The 27,645-nt window shown below is 35.8% G+C and overlaps 1 protein-coding gene across 5 annotated transcripts in view; it reads right to left on the reverse strand.

The window, feature by feature from the left end:
• SNX14 (sorting nexin 14) overlaps nt 1–27,645 on the reverse strand; it is an 84,969-nt gene that overhangs the window by 24,142 nt on the left and 33,182 nt on the right. For 2 of the 5 annotated variants that reach the window (XM_047732116.1, XM_047732115.1), the window contains exons 8-17: nt 23,986–24,142; nt 21,379–21,454; nt 20,399–20,443; nt 20,226–20,306; nt 20,013–20,127; nt 8,295–8,450; nt 7,809–7,933; nt 7,308–7,366; nt 5,025–5,051; nt 2,150–2,282 (exon numbers count right to left, since the gene is read on the reverse strand). In XM_047732116.1, coding sequence (XP_047588072.1) covers nt 2,150–2,282; nt 5,025–5,051; nt 7,308–7,366; nt 7,809–7,933; nt 8,295–8,450; nt 20,013–20,127; nt 20,226–20,306; nt 20,399–20,443; nt 21,379–21,454; nt 23,986–24,142 — 974 coding nt within the window. The remainder of the gene's footprint in view (nt 1–2,149; nt 2,283–5,024; nt 5,052–7,307; nt 7,367–7,808; nt 7,934–8,294; nt 8,451–20,012; nt 20,128–20,225; nt 20,307–20,398; nt 20,444–21,378; nt 21,455–23,985; nt 24,143–27,645) is intronic. The other 3 variants (XM_047732119.1, XM_047732118.1, XM_047732117.1) reach the window with 2 other exon arrangements.

A 27,645-nucleotide genomic window follows, 5' to 3' on the forward strand; every position in this document is an offset into this window, starting at 1 on the left:
TTTTCCTTACCACTATCTTTGCTTCTAAATCAAGAATCTTCTTCTTCTTTGGGCCACTATAAAACAGAACTCTCTCAGTTTTTTAAAGACTATCCTCCTATTCCTGAAGCAAACACACACACACACACACACACAAAAACAAAAACAGCTTAGGTTTCAAGTAATCACACAAAACAAAAAATAAGAAGTATATCTTCCCAAACAAAATTATGTTTTGGAAAGTTCACAATAACATGGGTAAATGCTTTCATTGTAATATGAAGTGGGAAGAGAGTGGGATAGCAACCTACATACATAATGTAGCCTAATCTATGTGGATGAGAAAGGAAAGGGTTTCTGTTGTTGTTGTTGTTGTTTTTTAAATCACCAAAATGTTAACAGAAGTGCTTACTAAGTGGCAGGATTATGGGTGGTATTTTTAAATTTGTTTCCACTTTTCCATATTATTAAAAAACTGAGACGGGGCGCCTGGGTGGCTCAGTCATTAAGCATCTGCCTTCGGCTCGGGTCATGATCCCAGGGTCATGGGATCGAGCTCCACATAGGGCTCCCTGCTCAGACAGAAGTCTGCTTCCCCCTCTCCCTGCTTTTATTCCCTCTCTCACTGTCTCTGTTTCAAATAAACAAATAAAATATTTTTTTAAAAATAAAAATAAAATAAAAAACTAAGTCTATAATATGCTTAAAATTTTAAAAATACGTAAGTAAACATTATTTTGAAAAAAGACTACCTCCTCTGGTCTACTGTCTTTCTTCTACCCATACTTTTAAAAAAAGACAAGGTCATAAACAGAAAAAACAATGTTATATTTGGATTACCTAAGAAGGGGAAAAAAAAGAATTAATATATTCTTCCACTTAAATTATGAAAAATCAATGAATTTCCTTAACAATTCATCATGCAATGGGACAGAGGTTAAAAGGAGTGAGAGAAAAAACAGGTTTATATACTCTTCTCTCCCCCATTCTTTCTTCTTGGTCATTGCCAATCCAATCACTACTATCCATCCCTTTTAATATCCAGGTTAGTAAATCCCTTAAGGGAAAAGTATCTATCTTAATCATCATTTTATCCCCACTGCTCAGTCATTAAGGAGCAAAACAAGCATCCAGGAACTCTGTTTAATAAAGATTTGTTCAACAAACAAAAAGCACAGATGAAACAATATCTGTCTTTACGGAACTAACTGGTAGGGAAAACAATCATAAACATATAATTTCAAATACAATTTTTGGGTGCATGCTTTCACATGTGATGTAACAAGGGGGAATGTTCAATTCTACCTGAGGACCCAAGTAAGGACTTAAGGGAAGCAGCTGGATTCTGAAAGTTAAGGATGAATTTTCTAGGTAAATAATGGAAGGGTATTCAAAGGAGAGCATGTGCAATGATCACAGAGATAAAACTGCATGGTCAGTGTAAGGTGCAGATTCCTAAATCTACCAAAAATCTTGTTAAAATGCAAACTGATTCAGTAGGTCGAGGATGGAACCAGAGATTCTGCACTTTTAATAAGCTCCCATGTAAGACTAATGGTGTTGATATATCAATCACGGTTTGAGTATCAAGGAGTAAGGGGATTTATCAACAATTCTGTCTGCCTGGACCAAATGGTTAGAAAGAGTTAAGATCAGGATACAAGGGGCACCTGGGCTGCTCAGTGGGTTAAGCTTCTGCCTTTGGCTCAGGTCCTGGGATCTCAGGGTCCTGGGATCGAGTCCCACATCGGGCTCCCTGCTCAGCGGGGAGCCTGCTTCCCTCTCTCTCTGCCTACTTGTGATCTCTCTCTCTCTCTCTCTCTCTCTCTCTCTCTGTGTCAAATAAATAAATAAATAAAATCTTCAAAAAAAAAAAAGATCAGGATACAAAGTAAAAGCCTAACTATAAGATGGTAAATTGTCTGACTATCAGAACTATCGCAGCTAAGCAAAAATTATCCTTGCCTTAACAAGCAGTTAACTTAGTGCTCAGGATCTTTACAAATTAGATTAGCACAATGAAACTATAATAACTAGTGAAAAAAATAAGGGATAGAAAAGAAGTCTAAAATAAGTAAAATAAAGGGGAGAGAAAATGGAAAATAAGCAATTTTTATGCCATTTTAGGTCTGAATTCATACATATATTAAATTGAAGAATTTTTACTTACAAAGTCATCTTCACCTTCAGCTAACCCATAATTAGGCAACATAGCTCCTTCCATTGTAGTACTTTTAAATACTCCTTTAATTTTGCTACCTATTCTGCTGATTCCAAATGATTCTCCTCTTTTCTGGGTGCTCCTAAATATTAAACAAAATATATCAAATTCATAGCAAATTATCACGACAGTCTAGTTTACTCTAAGCAATAAGAATAGCTGTGAAAAGGGTAAACTAGAGATAGAGCTAACATAACTTTTTGGAGTTCTTAGTCATAGACAGCGTTCCAACATCTCAGAAGCCAAAAGTGACAGAACATTTAAAGTTTAAATTTGGGGGTAGGAATAAATGGGGCAATATTCACTAATAAATGTCTGGAATCCACCTACTATTTAAAACATTAACTGAACTAAAATGTTTAAGAGATGAGAGCCCCCTAGTGGTACATAGTTCTTACTACCATACATATTTTGAAATAGCATAAAAAATGTGGTTAAGATCAACATTCAAAACAATGTATCGATTTAGAACTGTACTGCTAGAATAACATAGTGTAAGAGAAAAAACATATAAAACTATGACCTTCTCAGTCCTTCATTTTTAGACAGACCTTAACAAAAAAATTCTGTCCTCTGTGACTGAAAATTTTTAAGCAAATTTCAACTTTATAATCATATACTCAAAAGAGGAATGAAGTATAAAATGCAAAGTAACAAAAAGTAACAATCTTCAAAGTAACAAAAAGAAAAAAGATAAAATGCCAAAGAGAAGGGGGAAAATGCCAAAGGGAATGGTTAGCAAAAGCAAACGCAGCCTAAGGAAGCAGCCTGCTCTGACATTACATATTAAATATTGGTTTCATAATTTTTTCAAAAGTAAATTTCTAAAAGCAGAAATAGCTGGAAAGCAACAACAAAAAATAAGCCAAAACACAGCAAAAATTTCCTCCATAACAGCCTACTGTGCCATGTTTCAGCAAAGAAAAGCAGAACTTTTACTCAGTTTAAAACTCATGCTCACTATGTAATGTTGCCTGAACAACAGATACCCAAACAAAAATGACTATTTTAAAATCCTAAAAAGTGGGGCACCTGGGTGGCTCAGTGGGTTAGGCCTCTGCCTTAGGCTCAGGTCATGATCCCAGGGTCCTGGGATCGAGCCCCACATCGGGCTCTCCACTCAGCAGGGAGCCTGCTTCCCTTCCTCTCTCTCAGCCTGCCTCTTTGCCTACTTGTGATCCCTGTCAAATAAATAAATAAATAAAATCTTTAAAAAAAAAAAATCCTAAAAAGTTTGCTTTGGATGCTTAACTTAATGGATAGCTGTTATTCCCACAAGAAAAATTTATTTACTGAAATAATGCAACAATTACAGAAATAAAAATAAATCAATCAAGTTTCAAATACGCCTGGTACATTAATAACATGTACATTTTGTTTACATGTCTAAGGAGCAAATCAAACTTATTTTAAAACTGGAAAAACTCGGGGCGCCTGGGTGGCTAGGTGGGTTGAGCCTCTGCCTTCACCTCAGGTCATGATCTCAGGGTCCTGGGATCTAGCCCTGCATTGGGCTCTCTGCTCGAGCAAGGAGCCTGCTTCCCCCTTTTCTCTCTGCCTGCTCCTCTGCCTATTTGTGATCTCTCTCTCTTTCTCTGTCAAATTAATTAATTAATTAATTAAAATCTTGAAAAAAAAAGTGGAAAGACTCAAATAAGCAGTTAGTAGTAAAAAAAGGTAGATTATTTTATTTAAACAAGCATCCAATCAGTGTTTTTTTTTAAATCCAGAACTGTAAACACAATCTTCTCTGATAGAGTGTTTCCAAAACCAATTATGAAAATGTTAACAAAATATTATTAAAATCTCTAGAATTTAGATAGATTATAAAAAATTGGGCTTTTTGAAATCTGATTTTCAAAAAAAAATCTGATTATCCCCAGAAATACAAATACTGTACTTCTTGCTTTTAAAAAAAGTTCTTTAAACACGTTATTTTAAAAGTAATATAGCAAAACCAGTAACAAAAAAATGAATAGCTTTGAACAGCTAGACACTAGCTTATCATTTTATTTTAAACTGACATTTAAATTTTATGACATATATCATGCTATTTCAAAAAGGAGATATCCAGGGAGCCCTGGCCTGCTCAGTTGGTAGAGCATGAGACTTGATCTCAGGGTTGTGAGTTCAATCTCCACCTTGGGTGTGGAGTTTACTTCAAAAAATAGATAAAATAAAATCTTTAAAAAAAAAAAAAGAGCTATCTAGAATCAAATTAGAGGTTAATTTTAAAATGATATCCTAGGGACACCTGGTGGCTAAGTAGGTTAAGCCTCTGCCTTCCGCTCAGGTCACGATCCCAGGGTCCTCAGATACATGAGGCTCCTTGCTTGGCAGGAAGCCTGCCCCTCCCCCTGCTTCTGCTCTTTCTCTCTTTCCCTCTCTCAAATAAAATCAAATCTTAAAAAAATAAAATAAAAGGATAGCCCCAAAATAAAATAAGATGAAAACAGAGAGGGAGGCAAACCGTAAGAGACTCTTAACTACAGGAAACAAACTAGGGAGGTGGCTGGAGGATGGAGTAATTGGATGATGTGCCTTAAGGAAAGCATATGATGAGTCCTGGGTGTTGTATGCAGCTGATGAATCACTAAATTCTACCCCTGAAACTAATAATAGAGTATATGTTAACTAAATTGAATTTAAATAGTTTTTAAATAAATAAATAAAAAGATATCTCAAATAGCTGATATAAAGGCAGTAGTAATAGCAGTGTTTCTTTTTTCCCTTTTTGTTGTACCTAAGTTATTTTGGGTATACTTTCTGAACTTAAACAGATAATTTATATAGAAAAAAAATCACATGCTGTCTCAAGACTTACCGAAAATCATCCAAACTTAGGCTACCTCTGCAGTAACAGATATGTGAAATTATATAAGGAAAGGAGAGAGAAAGAAAGCCCAGATATTAAACAAGTTTCACTTTAGAACACAAAACAAAATTTAAAAGCTTTAAAAGTTACACAACTGGAGAGCATTCATTTTTACAAAGAATGTGTATAACATAATAAAGGAAAGAGAAAGCACCATGACTGTTCGGGAGGGAACTGGGCGTATGAATTCTAGCTCATTAAAAAAAAAGTTCTTAAACTAGTATGTCATGAAATACCTGTTATTTTTTGCCCTCACTTAGGCATACCATTTGTTTGATATGGTGGAAAGTATGCAGAGACTAAGCCACCAAAAACGTGGCACAGAAAACAAGCTCAGTGTTTTCCAACATGAAATTCAAGTCCATATTAGATTTAATTATGTGTGCTTCACACATTCTGAAGTATATGTTTTAAGCTAAGAAACAAAGTGAAGAACAAAAAAAAATCCCTTAATATATTTTTTAAGCCATCCTTTGAGTATGGAAGAAACAGAACAAGCTAACATTAATATGCATTAAAATTTTTACATTTAAATTAAAATTAAACAGAATATAGACATAAAATTAAACAGAATATAGACATAAAATATATGAATAAATATTATACATATTTTAAGTCACTTAGCAAATTAGCAATGCTGCTCTAAATTTTCAATGAAAGAACATTAAGTAAATCTTTTACTTATTTTATATAGGTAAATGAATAAGTATCTCAGAAGCAGAGTCCTGTCAAGACTGATAGTTAACATTAAAGTCAGGTCAATATAAAGAAAAACATACTTCTAAAGACCATAATCAGTACCCACAATGAAAAGAGTCCATTATTTTCTTTCTGTTCATTTTATATTTTAAAGAAAGCAAAATTAATGTAGTATGTTGAAGACAACCAGGTGTTCTCAAAGTGGCAAAGAAAGCTTTCCAGCTCTGAAGTGATGACACTGACTTAGCTCCTCAGCAGGTTTATAAGATCAAAGAACCACTTCCCCTTAAATAGTCCTATACAGGACTTAATATTCTACTTAATATTCTACTATGGCACTCCAAACATTCTGTCTATGAACAGAAATAAATTCTACCTGCTTCTCAAATGATGCTGGAAAATTTAATAAAAGTCTTTAAAAAGTATTTAAATCGGGGCGCCTGGGTGGCTCAGTGGGTTAAAGCCTCTGCCTTCGGCTCAGGTCATGGTCTCAGGGTCCTGGGATCGAGCCCCGCATCGGGCTCTCTGCTCAGCAGGGAGCCTGCTTCCTCCTCTCTCTCTGCCTGCCTCTCTGCCTACTTGTGACCTCTGTCTGTCAAATAAATAAAATCTTTAAAAAAAAAAATAAATTAAAAAAATAAATAAATAAAAAGTATTTAAATCAAAGAAGATATATTTTAAAAAAAAGAGATATTTTAATTGGGTAAAGTACGCTGTTTTAAATAACAAGGATAGAATTTTTGTTAAGTAAAGTCAGTGTTTCACGATTGAATATATAAATTCAATAATCAAAAAATTCATACCCGTTTCTACATCCCTTGGTTATGTCCAAAAACACAATATATTCTCCCCATGGCTAAGGTTTTCACATTTTTCCTTGTACAGTCTAAAAATTTACTCGTTTCTGACCTACTTCTGTCTTTGCACCATATCTCCAATTTATTTATATATTAGATTCTTGCTCAAATAACCTGGAAGGTGTTGAGAGCAATGTGAATATTCTGTGGATTTATAGATTTGATATCTGTGTCAATTTTGTACATATAACAACATAAGGGCAAATCAAGACATTACTTATCCAGTTTATAAATGGATTAAGTTCTCTTTTCTGTTATTTCTCTGAGTTATATAACTGCACACGTATATTTCCAGAAAGCAAGAAGGGAAACGGAGAAAAAACTCTCCACATTTGTAACCAGTAAGTACTCTAATAAAATTAAAGTATTCTCTGGGGGGAAAAAAAATCTGTCTAAATTTGAGTTATCTGTAGATTTCATTTATGCATGTAGTCCATGTAGCAAGGCAATGGTGTATTATCTTGTTAAGTTTTTCTAAAAGAATTTCAGGCATTTCCAGGTTACTCTATATTGTATAACTCTACAATTACTTAATAAAATGTCTTGTCTACTTGTGTAACAATGGAACCACAGAGTCAAAGAAAAACAGACTAAGAAAGAAAATACTATCACAAGAATAATTTGCATCAATAATTACAAAAGCAAACCATACAGATAGATGACTTACCATACCTACCTGCTCAATTTTGAATTGCGTGTTGGTGATTCTGCACCTCTTAAAAGTTGCCTGAAATACTTTAAAAAAATTATGATTAAACTATTTTATATTAAAACATGCTATTTTACCTTACTACTTTCCACTTTAAAGAAAATTTAAATAAAGTGAAAACAACCATAGGCAAATAGAGTTAAGGATTTCAATACTGCAAATGGAGAAATTTAGGCAATTTGATTTCCACATCTGTGAATAATATATGTAAAAGAAGAGTGGAGTTTCTGCATCACCACAGTATTACAAAGCCACTCAGGCATATGGCAAATGAGGTAGACCAATTTGGCCACAATTTTTACAGTAAACTTCTAATCTCCATTAATTTCTGTAGTGAAAGAGTATTTATTTTTTTTAATTAATCATGTTTTAGTTTTGTTTGTTATTTGAATCACTCATCTATTGATATCAAAACCACTATTAAATTTTGATGTAAATTCCTTAAACAAGATTAATATTTTGACTTACCTCATCACTGTGGCAGAACATAGGTGTAAACACATTCTCCAAAAGAGACAATACATGTTCGTATGCTTCAAAAAGACATCTCATAGTTTGAAGTTTCACAACATCTATATACGGGCCTTCAGCAACTATTGAGAAAAAAATATATTGTAAAAATTGTTTATGAATACCATAAATACATCATATATTAGTTTAAAATAACAGTGAAAGAGCATACAAACAGTTTTTGCAGAAAAGCCACTTGTAAGGTATAAAAATCAAACAAGGATGAGGAACCAGAACCACCAAACTCCAGTTCTGGCAAGTGTTAGTTATGTGAATTTTGAGTAAATTTTTTCATGAAAGCTTTCACCTTTTTAATTAAATAGGATAATGGCTACCTATGCACCTCACACAGCTCTTGTAATAATAAACACTGAATACAGGAGAAAACTCTGACAACATTAATAGTTGTAAAAGGGCTATAGTCTCATCACATCTTTGACTTACTTTTTTGAATCTCTTCTACAATAAAGGGATCAAATCGAATTTTGTCTATACTTTCATCCAAACAATATGTTTTATAAATCTTCTGCAACTCTTCATGAAGAGACAGCATTTCATCATTTGATAACTCTGGTCGTAAAATTCTATCATTGAACTCCTCTAACAAATTAGGGCAAAGTAAGAAAAAAATGAATTATTTCAATATAACATAATATAATGTAGTATAATATAATATAATTTATAGCATAACATAATATACTGTTCCTAGTCTAACTGTAATCAATATTAAAAGCAGCAATTACAATCTATCCATCATTTTAAGCTTTCTAAAAAAATTTAATTGGAAATAAAATTACTACCCAGATGAAAGAGAAACTCAGTTAACCAAATATTTTATGATAATATAAAATATGTAAATACTTGCATAGCAATATGAATTTCTAAAATTTAGAATAGTGTATTTAAAGAACATATTCAATTGTTTATACCAAGGGTCTTTAATATTTTGAAATCCAATTCACTAAACAGTGAAACTTAAGGCTTTTTTAAGCTCCAGTCAATATTTTTAAACAATACTTCCATCTATCATGGAGACTACACACTACTAATGAAGCTGAGTGCATGAACAAATTAATCTTTTTTTCTAAAATCACAGATGATAGCAGTAGAATAGACAAAATATTAACTGCCTTTCCTTACTACAAGAGATATGAACATGGACTTCACCCCCTAATTTTTAATTATCCAACTGATACACAGAGAGGAAAGGAAGTAGTTTTTTAAAAAAAGGAACAGAACATATATGATTTGGGGACAATAGCAAATTCATATAATTGGAGCCTTGAAGGGAAAAGAGAAAAGAATGAGGTAGAATATCTGAAGAGATAAAATATAAGAAATTTCTTTCTTTTTTTTTTTTTTAAAGATTTTTAGGGAGGGAGAGAGAGCGTGAGTGGTGGAGGAATGGGAGAAGGATTGGAGGAGAGAAGAGAACTGATCCCAAACACGCTCCATACTCAGAGCCCAACACAGGGCTCAATCTCACGACTGAGAGATCCTAATCTGAACCAAAACCAAGAGTCAGACATTTAAATGACTTAGCCACCCAGGCAACTCAACAGCCAAGAAGTTTCAAAAGTGATGACAGACACCAACCTACATACTCAACAGTCTCAGTAAGATCCAAAGAGAACATACAAAAAGAAAACTACACAGTATAGTCAAATTTCTGAGAACCAAAAATTAAGAGAAAACTGTAAAACCAACCATGGAGAAAGAGGATATTATAAAGAGAGGTACATACATAAGAATGGTAGGTAATTTCTCCTTAGAAGAAACAGTATTGGGGCACCTGGGTGGCTCAGTCGATCAAGTGTCCAAATCTTGATTTCACCTCAGATCATTATCTCAGGGTGCTGCAAGTAAAACCTGTCAACCTAAAATTCCATATTTCATAAAAATATCCATCAAAATGAAGACAAAATAAACATCTTTCCAAAATGACAAAAACTCATAGTCCAATATGGCAGAAGAGTAGGAGATCTTAGTTTCCTCTAGTCTCATGGAATTTAGCTAGATAGCTATCATATAATTTTGAACACCTGAGAACTCAACCGAGGCTCTAAGGAAAAAATAGCTATAACTCTACATATAGAAAGACAACCACTTTCTGAAAGAATGACAAGAGGGAAAAATGCACCTCAAGAAAGAACAAAAGAGGCAGCACTGACTGCCAGGGACTTAATCATTATGGATATAAGTAAGATGTCAGAACTGAGTTCAGAATAATGATTAAAAAGATATCAGTGTGCTTGAAAAAAGCATAGAAGACACAAGAGAATCCTTTCCTGGAGAAATAAAAGAATAAAATCTAATCAAGTCAAAATAAAAAAGGCTATTAATGAGATGCAATAAAAAATGGAGGCTCTAACTGCTAGGATAAATGTGAGGCAAAAGAGAGAATTAGTGATAGAGGAGACAAAATGATGGATAATAAAGCAGCTGAGAAAAAGAGAGATAAACAACTACTGCATCATGAAGGGAAAACTTGAGAGACAAGTGATACCATAAAGCAAAACAATATTAGAATAATTGAGATCCCAGAAGAAGAGGAAGGCAGAGACAGAAGGCATTTGCAGCAAATTATAGCAGAGAACTTCTCTAATCTGGGAAAGGGAGCAGGCATTTAAGTCCAAGAGGCACAGAGAATCCTCCTCAAAATCATTAAAAATAGGTCAATAGCTGGACATAGAATAGTGAAGCTTGCAAATCTCAGAGACAAAGAGAAACTCCTGAAAGTAGCTCAGGACAAGAGGTCAGTAACCTACAAGCACAGAAATATTAGACTGACAACAGACCTAACCACAGAGACCGGCAGACCAGAAAGGACTGGTAATGATATATTCAGGGTGTTAAATGAGAACAATATGCAGCCAAGAATACTTTATTCAGCAAGGATGTCATTCAAAATAAAAAGAGAGATAAAAAGCTTCCAGGACAAATAGAAACTAAAAGAATTTGTGATCACTAAACAACCTCTACAAGAAATATTAAAGGCTATCCCTTAAGTGAAGAGAGAGGCCAAAATTAACATACCAGAAAGGAACAGAGACAATATACAGAAAGTGGCTTTATAGCTAATACAAGGGCACTAAATTCCTATCTTTCAATAGTTATTTTGAAGGTAAATGGGCTCAATGCCACAATCAACAGATATTGAATGGATATTGGAATGGCTAAAAGAGCAATACCCATCGATATGCTGTCTGCAAGAGACTCATTTTAGATGCACAGATGCCTCCAGATGGAATGTGAGGGGGTGGACAACCATTTATCATGGTAATCAACATCAAAAGAAAGCTGGGATAGCAATCCTTATATCAGACAAACTCGATTTTAAGCCAAGAACTGTAATAAAAGAAGGGGAAGGACACTATTATCATAATTAAAGGGTCTATCAAACAAGAATATCTAACAGTTGTAAATATTTATGCCCCTAATATGGGGCATAAATTATATAAAGCAATTAATAACAAAATTAAAGAAACACACTGATAATAATACAATAATAGGAGGGGACTTTAACACCACCCCTCACTGCAGTGGACAGATCATCTAAGCAGACTATCAACAAGGAAACAAGAACTTTGAAGGACACACCGGACCAGATAGAGTATACAGATATATTCAGAACATTCTATCATAAAGCAACAGAATACATATTCTTCTCAAGTGCACATGGAACATTCTCCAGAATAGACCACATACTGGTCTCAAATCAAGTCTCAACTGATACCAAAGACTGGACTCAATCCTTGCATATTTTCAGACCACAAAGCTTTGAAACTTGAACTAATCACAAAAGGAAATTTGGAAAGAACTCAAATACATGGAGACTAAAGACCACTCTACTAAACAATGAGTTTAGTAACCAGAAAATTACAGGATTAAAAAATTCATGGAGGGGCACCTGGGAGGCTCATTGGTTAAGCATCAGCCTTCAGCTCAGGTCATGATCTCAGAGTTCTGGGATTAAGCCCCATGTCAGGCTTCTCTGCTCAGCAGACAGCCCGCTTTTCCCTCTCTCTCTGCCCCTCCCCATGCTTCTGCATGCATGCACTCTCTCAAATAAATAAAATCTTTTAAAAAATTCATGGAAACAAATGAAAATGAAAACCCAACTGTTCAAAACCTTTGGGATTCAGCAAAGGCAGTCCTAAGAGGGAAGTATATAGCAATACAAGGCTTTCACAAGAAACAAAAAAGGTCTCAAATACAAAACCTAACCTTATACCTAGAGGAGAGCTGGAGAAAGAACAGCAAATAAAGCTCAAATCCAGCAGGAGAAGAGAATTAATAACAATTAAAGCAGAAATCAATGAAACAGAAACCAAAAGAACAGTAGAAAAGATCAACAAAACTAGGAGACGGTTCTCTAAAAGGATTAATAAGATTGTTAAACCCCTGGCCAGATTTACCAAAAAGAAAAGACAAAGGACCCAAATGAATAAAATCATGAATGAAAGAGGAGAGATCACAACAAAAACCAAGAAATACAAACAATTATAAGAACATATTATAAGCAACAATATGCCAACAAATTAGGCAATCAGGAAGAAATGGATGCATTCCTAGAGACCTAGATACCAAAACGGAACCAGGAAGAAATAGAAAACCTGAACAGACCCGTAATCAGTAAGGAGATTGAAGCAGTCATCAAAAATCTCCCAACATGGGATGCCTGGGTGGCTCTGTTGGTTAAGCCACTGCCTTCGGCTCAGGTCATGATCCCAGGGTCCTGGGATCGAGTCCCACATCGGGCTCCTTGCTCAGTAGGGAACCTGCTTCTCTCTCCGCCTCTGCCTGCTTGTGTTCTCCCGTGCACTCGCTAGCTCTCTCTCTCTCTCTCTGACAAATAAATAAATAAATAAAATCAATCTTAAAAAAAAAAAAAAAAATCTCCCAACAAACAAGAGCCAAGGCCAGACGGCTTCCCAGGGGAATTCTACGAAACATTTAAAGAAGAATTAACACCTATTCTCCTGAAGCTGTTTCAAAAAATAGAAATGGAAGGAAAACTTCCAAACTCTTTCTATGAGGCCAGCATTACCTTGATCCCAAAACCAGACAAAGACCCCCAGAAAAAAGGAGAATTACAGACCAATATCCCTGATGAACATGGATGCAAAAATTCTCACCAAGATACTAGCCAATAGGATACAACAGTACAAAGGATTATTCACCATGACCAACTGGGATTTATTCCTGGATTGCAAGGTTGGTTCAACATCCGCAAATCAATCGAGATATGCTATTCTAATAGAAGAAAGGACAAGAACCATATGATCCTCTCAATAGACGCAGACAAAGCATTTGACAAAGTACAGCATCCTTTCTCTTCACAGTATAAGGATAGAGAGAACACACCTCAATATCATAAAAACCATCTATGAAAAGCCCACAACGAATATCATTCTCAATGGGGAAAAACTGAGAGCTTTTCCCCTAAGGTCAGGAACATGGCAGGGATGCCCACTCTCAAAACTGTTGTTCAACATAGTACTAGCAGTCCTACCCTCAGCAATCAGACAACAAAAAGGAATAAAAGGAACCCAAATTAGCAAAGAAGAAGTTAAACTTTCACTCTTAGCATTTGACAGGATACTCTGTGTGGAAAACCCAAAAGACTCCATCCCCAAAACTGCTAAAACTCATACATGAATTCAGCAAAGTGGCAGGACATAAAATAAATGCACAGAAGTTAGCTGCATTTCTATACACTAACAATGAAACAGAAAAATAGAGAAATTAAGGAGTTGATCCCATGTACAACTGCACCCAAAAACATAAGATACCTAAGAATAAACCTAACCAAAGAGGTAAAGGATCTATACTTTAGGAACTACAGAACATTTATGAAAGAAATTGAGGAAGACACAAAATGGAAAAAACTCCATGTTCATTCAATGTAATCCCTATCAAAATACCACCAATCTTTTTACAGACCTGAAACAATCCTAAAATTTGCATGTTATCAAAAAAGACTCTGAATAGCCAAAGGAATATTGAAAAAGAACACCAAAGCTGGCAGCATCACAATCCCGGCCTTTAAACTCTATTACAAAACTATAAATATCAAGATGGTATGGTATTGGCAAAAAAACAAACACAGAGATTAATGGAACAGAACAGAGAACCCAGAAATGGACCCTCAACTCTACAGTCAATTCATCTTCGACAAAGTAGGGAAGAATCTCCACTGGAAAAAGGACAGTCTCTTCAACAAATGGTGAATGCGAAAATTGGACAGCCACAGGAGAAAAATGAAACTGGACCATTTCCTTATACCACACACAAAAACAGGCTCAAAATAGACAATGAAAGACCTAAATGTGAGAAAGGAATCCATCAAAATCCTTAAGAACACAGGCAGCAACCTCTATAACCTTTGCCATAGCAATTTCTTGCTAGACACATCTCCAAAGGCAAGGGAAACAAAGGCAAAAATGAACTATTGGTACTTCAAGATCAAAAGCTTTTGCATAGCAGTGGAAACAGTCAACAAAACCAAAAGACAACAGACAGAATGAGAGTAGATATTTGCAAATGTCTTACCAGATAAAGGGCTAGTATCTAAAAACCTATAAAGTACTTATCAAACTCAACACCCAAAGAACAAATAATCCAATCAAAAAATGGGCAGAAGACAAGAACAGACATTTCTCCAATGAAGACATCCAAATGGCCAACACACACTAAAAAAGTCCTCCACATCACTCAGCATCAGGGAAATACAAATCAAAACCACAATGACATACTACCTCACACCAGTCAGAATGGCAAAAATTAAAAGTCAGGAAATGACAGACGATGGTGAGGATGTGGAGAAAGGGAAACCCTCTCACTCTGCTGGTGAGAATGCAAGCTGGTGCAGCCACTCTGGAAAACAGTATGGAAGCTCCTCAAAAAGTTGCAAACAGAGTTACCCTATGACCCAGCAAGTGCACTACTAGGGATCTACCCCAAAGATACAAATGTAGTGATCCAAAGGGACAATTGCAACCCTAACATTTGCAGCAGCAATGTCCACAATAGCCAAACTATGGAAAGAGCCCAGATGTCCACTGACAGATGAATGTATAAAGAAGATGTGGTGTATATCTATCTATCTATCTATATATGTATTTAATGGAATACTAATCAGCCACCAAAAAAATGAAACCTTGCCAATTGCAACAACATGGATAGAACCAGAGGGTATTATGCTAAGCAAAATAAGTCAATCAAAGAAAGAAAATTATCATATGATCTCACTTCATATGTGGAATTCAAGAAACAAAACAGAGGATCATAGGGAAAGAGGGAGAAAAATAAAACAAGACAAAATCAGAGCCAGAGACAAACCATGAAAGACTTATAACTAAAGGAAACAAACTGAGGGTTGCTGGAGGAGAGATGGGTGGGGAGATGGGGTAACTGGGTGAAGGAGGGCACGTGATGTAATGAGCATTAGGTATTACAGAAGACTGATGAATCACTTACCTGTACCTCTGAAACCAGTAATGCCTGTATGTTAATTAACTGAATTTAAATTTAAAAGAAAGACAAAAACTAAGAAAATTTACCTCCATTGGATTGGTACTACAATGTAAAAAAAAATATTGCTTTCAGCAGAAGAGAAAAGCAGAAAGAAAACAGAAACCTGGTTCTGCAGAATGAAATAAAAAGACCTAGGAAGGTAAATATACCAATAACTTAAGGGCCAAAAAGGGGGAGGTGTGCACATGTGGAGGGTTTGAAGAAGAAATACCAATGTACTGTAGAGTTTATAGCCTACACAGAATTAAAATATGTAACACTGTATCAGGCAGAAGAGGGTAACTGGAAGTACACTTAATTTCTTAAAGTGTTCCTGAAGCAGTTAAGTATTTTTAAATGAAGACTGTGATAAATACTGACGTGTAATCTCAGAGCAATCACTAAAGCAAAGAGAAGAGCACAGAAAGAGACATGAAGTCAACAGAAGAGATAAAATGGAATACTAAAAAATAGTCAAGTAATCCAAAGAAAGGAAAGAAAGGAGTAAAAGAATAAAGAATATACAGAAGAAATACAAAACTAACACTAAGATCAAAGACTTAACAATAAACCTATAATAATTACATTAAGTATAAAGGTACACGACATGCCCCAACTAGAAAGCAAAGATTACAAAACTAAATTTCTTATTAAAAAGATTCAACTCCAGGGGGCGCCTGAGTGCCTCAGTGGGTTAAAGCCTCTGCCTTCCAATCAGGTCAGGATCCCAGAGTCCTGGAATGGAGTCCCGCATCAGGCTCTCTGCTTAGCGGGGAGCCTGCTTCCCCCTCTCTCTCTCTACTTCCCTCTCTGTCCACTTGTGATCTCTCTGTCAAATAAATAAATAAAATCTTTTTAAAAAATAAATAAATAAATAGAGTCAACTCTATGCTGTCTATAAGAAATATTATCTAATTTAATCATATAGAAAAAGACATATAATGCAAGCCCCTTTGTGAAAAAAAGACAGTGTAGCTATATTAATCTCAAACCAAGCTGACTTCAAGACAGAGAATTACCAGAGATAAAGAGCATCTGATAATGGTAAAAGGACAAATTCATCACAAACACATAACAATCCTAAATGTGTCTGCACCTAATAAAGTTCAAAATACATGGAAAAATTACAAAACTAAAGGTAAAAATAGCAACTCCATTAAGAAATCAGAAAGAATACAGAGTATTTTTAGACAATCCATCAACTTAACCTAATTGACATTTACAGAACACTACCTAACACAACAAAACAGAAGTTCTTCTCACATGTACAAGGAACATTCTTTAAGACAGAACATATGGATGAACCATAAAACAAGTTCCAATAAATTTAAAAAGACTGAATCACGCAGAGTATGTTGTGTGATCAGACCAGTATTTTTTTAAAGCTTTATTTACTTATTTGAGAGAGAGCCCACACACGTGTGCTTAAGTTGGGGTGAGGGGAGAGCAGAGGGCAAGGGAGAGAGAACCCTCAAGCAGACTCCCCAGTAAGCATGGACTCCCCCCCCCTGCAGCGCTCAATCCCTAGGCCCTGAGATCATGACCAGAGTTGAAATCAAGAGTCAGATGTTTAACCAACTGAGCCACCCAGGTGCCCTAAGGAGAACAGTATGAGATTAGAAAACCATCACAGGAAAGTATCTTAAAAATCCCCAAATGTTGGTAAATTAAAGTCAAAAAATAAACCGGAGGGAAATTTTAAAATATTTAAAACTTAATTACAATAAAAACACCACATATTTGGGGCACCTGGCTGGCTTAGTCAGTAGAGCATACAACTCTTGATCTCAGGGTCATGAGTTCAAGCACCACGTTGGGTACATGCTTCTCCCTCTCCCTCTGCCTGCTGCTCCTCTTGCTTGTGCTCTCTGTTAAATAAACAGGTAAAATTTTTTTAAAAATCCAAAAATCCAAAAGTTTAGAATTTAGCTATGGCAATTCATAGAGAAAAATTTATAGTTTTAAAAAAGCCTATATTCAAAAAGAAGATAGAAATAAAATTAAGAAACCAGAAAAAGAGATGTAAATTAAACTCAAGTAGAAATAATAAAAATAAAAGTGGAAAATAAGCAAATCAAAAATATTAATAGATTTGATAAAAATCCCTAGCAATATAGGTTAAGAAAAAAGAAAATACAAATTACCAATAAAGAGAGGACATCATTATAGCTCCACAATAAGGTAACAATGGAAATAACTCAGTGACGATAAAACAGGTTACTGAGATGCTTTAAAACCATTCAAGGGTGCCTGGGTGGCTCAGTGGGTTAAGCCTCTGCCTTCAACTCAGGTCGTATTCTCAGGGTCCTGGGATCGAGCCCCGCATTGGGCTCTCTGCTAGGCAGGGAGCCTGCTTCCCTCTCTCTCTGCCTGCCTCTCTGCCTGCTTGTGATCTCTCTCTCTGTCAAATAAATAAATAAAATCTTAAAAAACAAAAAAAACTCAAAAAAATTTTAATATCAATTCATGATTAAAAAAAAAAAAAAAAAAAAACCTCTTAGCAAACCAGGAAGAGAAGGAAACTTCAATCTGACCAAGGATATCTACCAAAAAAAAAAAAAAAAAAAAAACAAAAAACAAAACCGAAACCAAAAACCAAAAATACAGACTAGTACCATACTTAATGGTACAACACTAAGTGATATCCCCCTAAGAGCAGGAACAAAGCAAGAATGCCCACTTTTACTGCTTCAGTTCAACATTATAGTAAAAGTCCTAGCCACTGCAACAGGCAATAAAAAGAAATAAAAGGCTTAAACACTATAAAGGAAAAAGTAAAACTATATTTGCAAATGACATAATTACGTACATAAAAAATCTTAAGGTGGGGTGCCTGGATGGCTCAGTGGGTTAAGCCTCTGCCTTCGGCTCAGGTCATGACTCCAGGGTCCTGGGATCAAGCCCCACATCGGGCTCCTTGCTCAGCAGGGAGCCTGCTTCCCCCTCTCTGCCTGCCTCTCTGGCCACTACTGATCTCTCTCTCTCTGTCAAATAAATAAAATCTTTAAGAAAAAAAAAAAATCTTAAGGAAATGTACAAAAAAGCTACCAGAACTATTAAATGAATGTAGCAATGGCAGAGGATACAAAGTCAATATGCAAAAAAATCAATTCTATTCTGTTTATTAGCCACAATTTAAAAATTATTTTAAATATCACACACAAATACTTCAGAAAACAAAGACCTACAGTGAAAACTATGAAACTTTATAGAAAGAAATTAAAGAGGCTGAAATGAATGGAAAAATATTCCATGTTCATATACTGGAAACCCAAATCCTGTTGAGATAGCGTTACTCCCTGAGCTGATCTATACCATTGATTTAATGCAATTCCAATAAAAAAAACTCCAGGGGCACCTGGGCGGCTCAGTGGGTTGGGGCCTCTGCCTTCGGCTCAGGTCATGATCCCAGAGTCCTGGGATGGAGCCCCGCATCAGGCTCTCTGCTCAGTGGGGAGCCTGCTTCCCCTCCTCTCTCTGCCAGCCTCTCTGCCTACTTGTGATCTCTTGTCAAATAAATAAATAAAATATTAAAAAAAAAAAAAAAAGAAAGAAAGAAAAATTTGGGCAAACAGGATTAGAATATGTATTCTTAATCTTAAACAATTCCAGGTACAAAGATAATATGACTGGCCAATAAGCATATTAAAAAGTGTTCAACACTGGTCATTAGGGAAATGCAAATTAAAAGCACAGTAAGATAATACCGCACACCCTTTAAAATGGCTAAAATTAAAAAGATAAACACTACCAAATTTTGGTCAAGGTATGGAACAACCAGAATTCTCACACATCTGCTAGGGAGAGTAAAATAGTACAACCACTCTGGAAAACAATTTAGCAGTTTCTCATAAAACAAAAATATGTATCCACCCTGTGACCCAGCAATTCTACTTCCAGTTATTAAACATATGCCCAACAGAAAGCCTTACACAAGAATGTGCACAGCAATTTCATTCATAATAGCCCAAAAGTGAAAGCAGTCCAGATATACTCATCCACAATGAGGATGAATTAAAAAGCAAACAAAAAACATGGTACACTCATACAAAAGAATACTAGTCAACAACAACAACAACAACAACAAAAAAAACAGTCCTCTACACAACATGAACTCATCTTAAAAAGCATTATCCTGAATCAATGAAGCCAGGCACAGAAGAGTACATACCATATACTCCATTTACATAAGGAAACGATATAGGCAAAACTAATCTGTGGTGAGAGAAACAAGACCTGTGATTGCTTGGGCATGAGTGGGAGTATTTCGGAAGGGCCTTAATTTTCTGGGGTGATGGAAATGTTCTACATCTTGATAAAAGTGTAGGCTACACAGATGTATAGATTTGTCAAAACTGATCAAACTGTGCATTTGAGTTTCACTGTGTAAATTATATCTCAATTTTTTTTAAGTTATATTTTAAAAAGTTAGTTGGTTGAAGTCAGTTATAAGTTATGCTCCAATCTGGAAAGGAGTGGACACTTAAGAGACAACTCAAAAGTAATATGAGAGTATCTAGTAAAATGAAATTTAGTACAATGACAACTACAAAATCAGATCTGATCTAAACATTCAAGTGTATTTAAAATATAATAAATAAGAAGTAAAATAATGACTTCAGTAAGTGCACAGGTAAGCCTCACCCACAGTCAGACATATTTGCAATACATGCACCGCTCCTTCTTGTTTCAGAAAGTTCATAAAACGAAATAAGAGATCTTGCTGCTCTCTGATGTGCTTCAATTCTAACTTCAGCACCTTGATACAATATGGGAGAAGAGCAGTTAAGACCATGTAAACACGTGATAAAATTGTTCATATCAAAAATAATACACATTATTGATAAAAGTACTTACAGATGGCTTTTTATTTCTAGGTTCTGCAAATTTCTGCAAGAATGGAACCAAAGGGGAAGGCAGTTCAGTTGCTTTTTCAGGCTTCGGAGAAAGAGAATTTATTAGTTCAATAAAAGTGCTATGTGCTTTTGACAGATATGAATCAAAATTCATACTTAATACTCAATACTTACTGGACTGTCATCTATGAAGATGATAAGCAAATGATTCACAGTATCCTAATGGAAAATAATACACACAGGTCAAAACAATTCCATTACTATATTCTGCCTAAAATTCTCAAAGCTTTTTTAATATTGTGAAAGTCTCTAGAAAAATGAAGCAAGTGGAACGGGGGCAAAGTGTATGCACACATGTAACACAGAGGGACTTTAAAAAATCTGTGGTGCAGGGGGTGCCTGGATGCCTCAGTCGGTTGAGCATCTGACTCTTGGTTTTGGCTGAGGTCATGATCTCAGGGTTGTGGGACTCAGTCCCATGTCAGGCTCCACACTCAGCAGGGAGTCTGCTTGGGATTCTCTCCCTCTACCTCTGCCCCTGGCCCCAGCTCATGCTCACACTTTGTCTCTCAAATAATTTTTTTAAATGGGATGCAGGGTTTCACTTTTAGGAAAGTGGGCAAAGAAAAGTTATCCTGACTTCAGCATTTAAAATGTTTATGAATTATTCCTGTTTCTTCAAAATCTCACTGGCTCAAAAATAAAAGCAACTCAAGTGTCCATCAGTAGATGCATAAATAGCAAAATATACCTACAATGGAATATTATACAGCCTTGATAAAGAATGAAATTCCTAATATATGCTACAACATGGATGAATCTTGGGGACATTATGCTAAGGGAAATAAGGCAGTCACAAAAAGACAAATAACGCATGGGCCCACGTATATGAAGTATCAGAGTAGTCAAATTCATAGAGATAGGTTAGTATGTTGGTGGTTGCCAGGGGATTGGAGGGAAGAAGAATGGAGAATTATTAATGGGTATAGAATTTTGGTTTTGTACAATGGAAAGAGTTCTAGAAATGGGTAGTAGTGATGGTTGCTCAATAATGTATTTAATACCACTTAACTGAACATATAAAAACATTTAAGATGATAAACTTTATGTTACACGTATTTTACCACAATTTAAAACCATTTTTTAAGCCTTACTGGATCAGCTAGGAAATCCAAAGAAGGAAGGAACACCGAACCAGAAAGGATCTCTCTTAAAAGCAAGGTCAGGGATCTGAAAAAACAAACAGTATTACACATATTTAGTAATTTACATCACTTCTTACGTAGAGATCTTGTTAAAATGCAGACTATGATTCAGTAGGTATGCCCCAAGATCCTGCATTTCTAAAAAGCTCCCAAGTAATGCTCATTCTTATGGTTCACAGACCATACTTAGATTCTTGAACTGGCTAAAAGAGAGTACTGTTTAAGAGAAAAAAGCATTTCCTTAAAGGGAGGGATTTGGGTGAGCATTAGAAAACACACCCCAGGGCGCCTGGGTGGCTCAGTGGGTTAAGCCGCTGCCTTCGGCTCAGGTCATGATCTCAGGGTCCTGGGATCGAGTCCCGCATTGGGCTCTCTGCTCAGCAGGGAGCCTGCTTCCTCCTCTCTCTCTGCCTGCCTCTCCATCTACTTGTGATCTCTGTCAAATAAATAAATAAAATCTTAAAAAAAAAAAAAAAAAAAACACACCCCACCTCAGAATACTTAAAATATTTAATACATTTTTAAATTAATGCTTAAAACTAATAAAATAATTTGTAATTAGAACATTTAAATTAACATTATACATTAATCTGTTTAAAATATTTTCATTAGGGGGGCGCCTGGGTGGCTCAGTGGGTTAAGCCGCTGCCTTCGGCTCAGGTCATGATCCCAGGTCCTGGGTTCGAGCCCCACATCGGGCTCTCTGCTCAGCAGGGAGCCTGCTTCCTCCTCTCTCTCTGCCTGCCTCCCTGCTTACTTGTGATTTCTCTCTGTCAAATAAATAAATTAAATCTTTAAAAAAAAAAATAAAATATTTTCATTAGGGATGCCTTGGTGACTTAGTGGGTTAAGCCTCTGCCTTCAGCTCAAGTCATGATCTCAGAGTCCTGGAATCAAGCCCCACATCAGTCTCTCTGCTCAGCAAGGAGACTGCTTCCCCTTCTCTCTCTGCCTGCCTCTCGGCCTACCTGTGATCTCTTTCTCTGTCAAATAAATAAAATCTTAAAGAAAAAATTTTTTTCATTAAAATATTTAAGATTTTTAATAAAAACTTTGTGTTATGGGGTATCTGGGTGGCTCAATCAATTAAGCATCTGTGCTCAGTCTGGGTCATGATCACGGGGTCCTGGGATAGAGCCCCACATCAGGCTCTCTGCTCATTGGGGAGCCTGCTTCTCCCTCTCCCTCTGCCTGCTGCTCTGCCTGCTTGTGCTCTTTGTGTGAAATAAATAAATAAAATCTTTAAAAAATATATATGTTACAAAGTAATATTTATTTAGAATACATCACTAAGGGGCCCATTGGGTGGCTCAGTTGTTTAAGCATCTGCCTTTGGCTCGGGTCATGATTCCAGGGGACTTGATCAGGTCCCACACTGGGGCTCCCTATGCTTCTCCCTCTGCTGACCCCGCTGTTTATACACTCATGTGTGCTCTCTCTGTCAAATAAATAATCTTTTAAAAAATAATAAAAAATAAAAAGAAATTAAAAAAATCACTAGGGGTGCCTGGTGGCTCAGTCAGTAGAGCATGAGACTCTTGATCTAGGGGTTGTGAGTTCAAGCCCCACTTTGGCGTGGAGATTACTTAAAAATTAAATTAAAAAAAAAAATAAAAAATAGAATACATTACTAAAAATAAGCCATGGTTTCTCCTTTAAAAATTATTAGGGTAAGAGGAACCTGGGTGGCTCAGTTGTTAAGTGCCTGCTTAGGCTCAGGGCATGATCCCAGGGTCCTAGGATTGAACCCTGCATTGGGGCCTCTGCTCTGCAGGAAGCCTGCTTCTCCTTCTCCCACTCCCCATGCTTATGATCTCTCTCTCTTGATGTGTCTCTCTCTGCCAAATAAATAAAATCTTAAAAAGGGGGGGGGGGGCGCCTGGGTGGCTCAGTGGGTTAAAGCCTCTGCCTTCGGCTCAGGTCATGATCCCAGGGTCCTGGGATCGAGCCCCACATCGGGCTCTCTGCTCCGCAGGGAGCCTGCTTCCTCCTCTCTCTCTCTCTGCCTGCCTCTCTGCCTGCTTGTGATCTCTGTCTGTCAAATAAATAAATAAAAATCTTTAAAAAAAAAAAAAAGAATTATAAAGAATTATTAGGGTAAGAGTAATGAGGTAACTTTATAGAATAATCTAAATAAGTTCCTGCCAGAACAAAGAAGGATGGTCTAGATGAATTCTAATTATTCTTGCCAGGTATAACCTTAAAACACAAATTCGGTCTGTTTAGTTTGTTCAAAGTCACAATGCTTATGTCTTTAAAATGGAACACCAAGAAATTAACAAAGTATAATGATCTCAAATAAAAAAGCTGACTGACTCATATTTATCTTGATTTCCCAAGATCACTCCCCCACAAAAAATTCTAAGCAACACAACACATGATCAGTACTTAGCACCTGGCATTTTACAACCTGACAAATTATATTTCTTAAATGAAAAGTTAGTCACATCATAGGTTAATCTCAAGTTTTAGTATACTCCTATTATGATCAAGAATAGCAATATACGTATGGCGTGGTATGCAAATACTGCTATGACATTTCCTTACTATTTATACCTGCAGTCTGTTGCTTTAGGAGGCAAAATATAAGGAAAAAGTAGTTCGGTAAGTTTCCTTAAATAGTGTAATTCATCTCTTCGACTCCTCAAAGCCACATGAAGCTCTGGACCATATTCTTCTAAAGCAGCTTGCTGTAAAAACTCTGTATTTTCTACTATAAATAGAGATAAAAAAATAAATATTGAAAGAAGTTAAGCAACATTAAATAACTTCAGCCATTTCCACTAACAAACAGAAAACCATTTATACAGTTGTTCCTTTCCTAGCCCTCCTTTCTTTCCAATATGTATTCTACTGGGAAATCTTTCACAAAAAGGATATAAAAAGAATAATTTTTTTCCTTACCATAAGTCTTTCAATTTTGCAAAAAAATGATAAAGACCTTTTCTCATGAAAAACAAAGATCTAACTCATACCACTACTTTATAAATTATACTAAACAAAAGCAACTATTTATTTTAAAAAGTGGAAAAAACTACAAAAAACCTCTAGCACATGCAAAGCTTTTGTTATCAAATGTTATAACTTGTTCATCCTCTGCAAATACACACACACACAAACACACACACAAAACCCTGTTAAAATGCTTTGTTGTCTCTGCTTTCACATCTAAATCATTCAGATAACCTTTTAAAGCACTGGCTTCCTTGGTTAAGTTCTGTGTCTTCTGCTCAGAGTACAGGATATAAGAGAACTGTATAAGGTAGAAGTCCATGAACAGATAAATTACTTAATGAATATTAAGTGATGATAAAACTTACATTAACAGAAAGTTTTCTTAAAAGGCCAAGCACTCAACTAATATTTTAGGAAAGAGTATGTGGCGGGAGTGGGGAGGCAGAGGGGAGCGGCAGAGGGAGAGCATCTTAAGCAGACTCTGTGCTGAGTGTAGAGCCTGAAACCAGGCTGGATCTCACAACACTGAGATCAGGGACCTGAGCCGAAATCAAAGAGTCGGAGGCTTAACCGACTGAGTCATCCAGGTGTCCAAAACTAATATTTTAACTTAAAGGTAATAGCATTGTCACTTCTTTTCATAGACCTCAAAAAGACAAGGAGGAAAACAAGTCATGCTTTCCCCTATTTGCACTCTGTGCCGAGTTTTAAAATCATGAAACCTATGAAAGGAATCTTAACTCTAATTCAATGGCATTTGTTCTTTACTATTTTCTTCTATTTTTATCCAAAGAGAACGCAAGCATGTTTAGCCGAAAAAGGCCAATATATGCATTCTAAAATGTGAGTACTAAGAAGGTAAATGAAGGCTATTTGTGCCTGAGATACAAAAGAAGGCCTGGCAAAGACGGATATAGTTATTACAAGAAATGCATTTTATTTCATCATTATGCATTTATTTACTAAGCATTTTTCTCCAAAATTTGGAGCACAGGTTTTTAAAAAATGTCTGTCATAGCTGGAATTACCATGAGACTAGGCCATGCTAAATTCCAACTCTACTGGACAAACTGATATGATCTTGAACAAATGATATAATCCCTATGAGCCTCCATTCCCACATCAGTAAAGAGTTAAGCAATTATAAACACTGAAAAATCATCATGCAAAATGTATAAGATTGTAACATTCAATGTGATTAAGCATTCACACATAATATATAAATTAAAACACCAGATTGGAATCTATTCAACAACTGTCAGACAAGAGGGTTCTTTGTGGTTCTAGATAATGAGAAAATAAAGAAATAAGGCATAAGATAAAAGAATATAGGGAGGAAAATCTTAATTGGGAAAATAAGCAAAATATAGATGCTGGAAAACAGAGCATGGATTAGTCCTCATGAATCATCAGTACATCTATACTGCCTTAAGAGTTAGCATTTATAGACCAAAAAAGGAAAGGTCTCTAGAATCCATGACAAACAGCTATCTTCAGGATGAAAGACTAGAGAGTAAAGTCCTTCTGCACAATGTGTTACTGAATTTAAATTAAGCCAATGCTTCTAATGTACATACATTCAGTATTTCTAAAGGGCCATGAGAGTACACACATAGAAAACATCTTACATAATCCCTCTTGTCAAGAGGCAGATTACAGAGAAAATACTGAAAGAATAAAAGGAACATGAATGAAGAGATGAACCTTTAATTACTTTTATGAGTTATGCACAATTATGGGGCCAAAGAATTTAGAAAACAAATCTATATATTAAAGAAATGAAAATTCAAAAATCTGAAAACCTTCTTTACAAGTCTATCTAATTCCCTGTCATAATATTTAGAATACCAAGACCTTCGAATAAAAGTCCTTCTAATAATCTCAGGTTTTAATTCTATGAATCTTATTACAATGTTATTAATTAATTCGACCTAGCATTTTATGGTGATTTTATAACTAGGAATCATTTTTTGCATTAACAGTTGTAAAGACTCAACAATTAATTTCAAACTGGTTTGTGTGTGGGTGTACATATATATATTATATAATACCACTCTCTTAGAGTAAAATAATTTGGCAATTTTATTAAATTGATTAATTCAACTAAAAATAAAAAGATGTCTCCTTTTACTCATAGCCTGCATTCAAAGTGTTTGTCTTTTTTTTTTTTTAAATGAGTGAAGTGATAGAAGTTTATTAAGTGAAGATACCAAAAAAGCATTCAAGAGTGAGAGGGGTCCTGACAGGGTTGCCCTCAAAGTGTTAGTCTTCAGAACAAAGACTATATTAAAAATACTTCTCCCACATAAAAACCTGCCCGCAAATATTTACAGCAGCTTTATTCATAACTGCCAAAACTTGGAAGCAAGCAAGATGTCCTTCAATAGGTGAATGGATAAACAAACTGTGGCACATTCATACACTGGAATATAACTGAGCAGTAAAAAGAAATGAGTATCAAGCCATGAAAAGAAATGGAGAAGCCTTAAATCCATATTTTTAAATAAAAGAAACCAGCCTCAAAAGGCTACAGTATGATTCCAACTGTATCACATTCTGGAAAAGGCAAAACTGTGCAGATCAATGGTTGCCAGAGGTTCATGAAGGAAAGAGGTAGAGATGTCTATGTGAAACACGGGGGATTTTTCTTTTTTTTTTTTTTTTAAGATTTTATTTATTTATTTGTCAGAGAGAGAGAGGGAACACGAGCAGGGGGAGCAGCCAGCAGAGGGAGAAGCAGGCTATGCCGAATCAGTGCCAGGACCCCAGGATCACAAGCTGAGCTGAAGGCAGATAGTTAACCAACTGAGCCACCCAGGCAACCCGAAATAGGGTTTTTTAAGGCAATTTTTAAGGCAGTGAAACTATTCAGTAATGGCAGATACATGGCATTATGCATTTGTCAAAACCCATAGAGTGTACAATACAAAGAGTAAACCCTAATGAAAACTGTGAACTTTAGTTAACAATATGTATCAGTATTGATGGATCAGTAGTAACAAATGTACCAACTAGTTAAAGATGTTAATGAGGGGGCGCCTGGGTGGCTCAGCCATTAAGCATCTGCCTTCAGCTAGGGGCTAGGGTCATGATCCCAGGGTCTCAGGACAGAGCCTTGTGTCGGGCTTCCTGCTCAGGGGAAGTCTGCTTCTCCGTCTCACACTCCCCCTGCTTGTGTTCCCTCTCTCACTGTTTCTCTCTCTGTCAAATAAATAAATAAAACCTTAAAAAAAAAAAATGTTAATGGGGAAAAAAGATATA

Source organism: Lutra lutra, chromosome 6, assembly GCF_902655055.1.
Source record: "Lutra lutra chromosome 6, mLutLut1.2, whole genome shotgun sequence".
In the NCBI taxonomy this organism is placed as follows: Eukaryota; Metazoa; Chordata; class Mammalia; order Carnivora; family Mustelidae; genus Lutra; species Lutra lutra.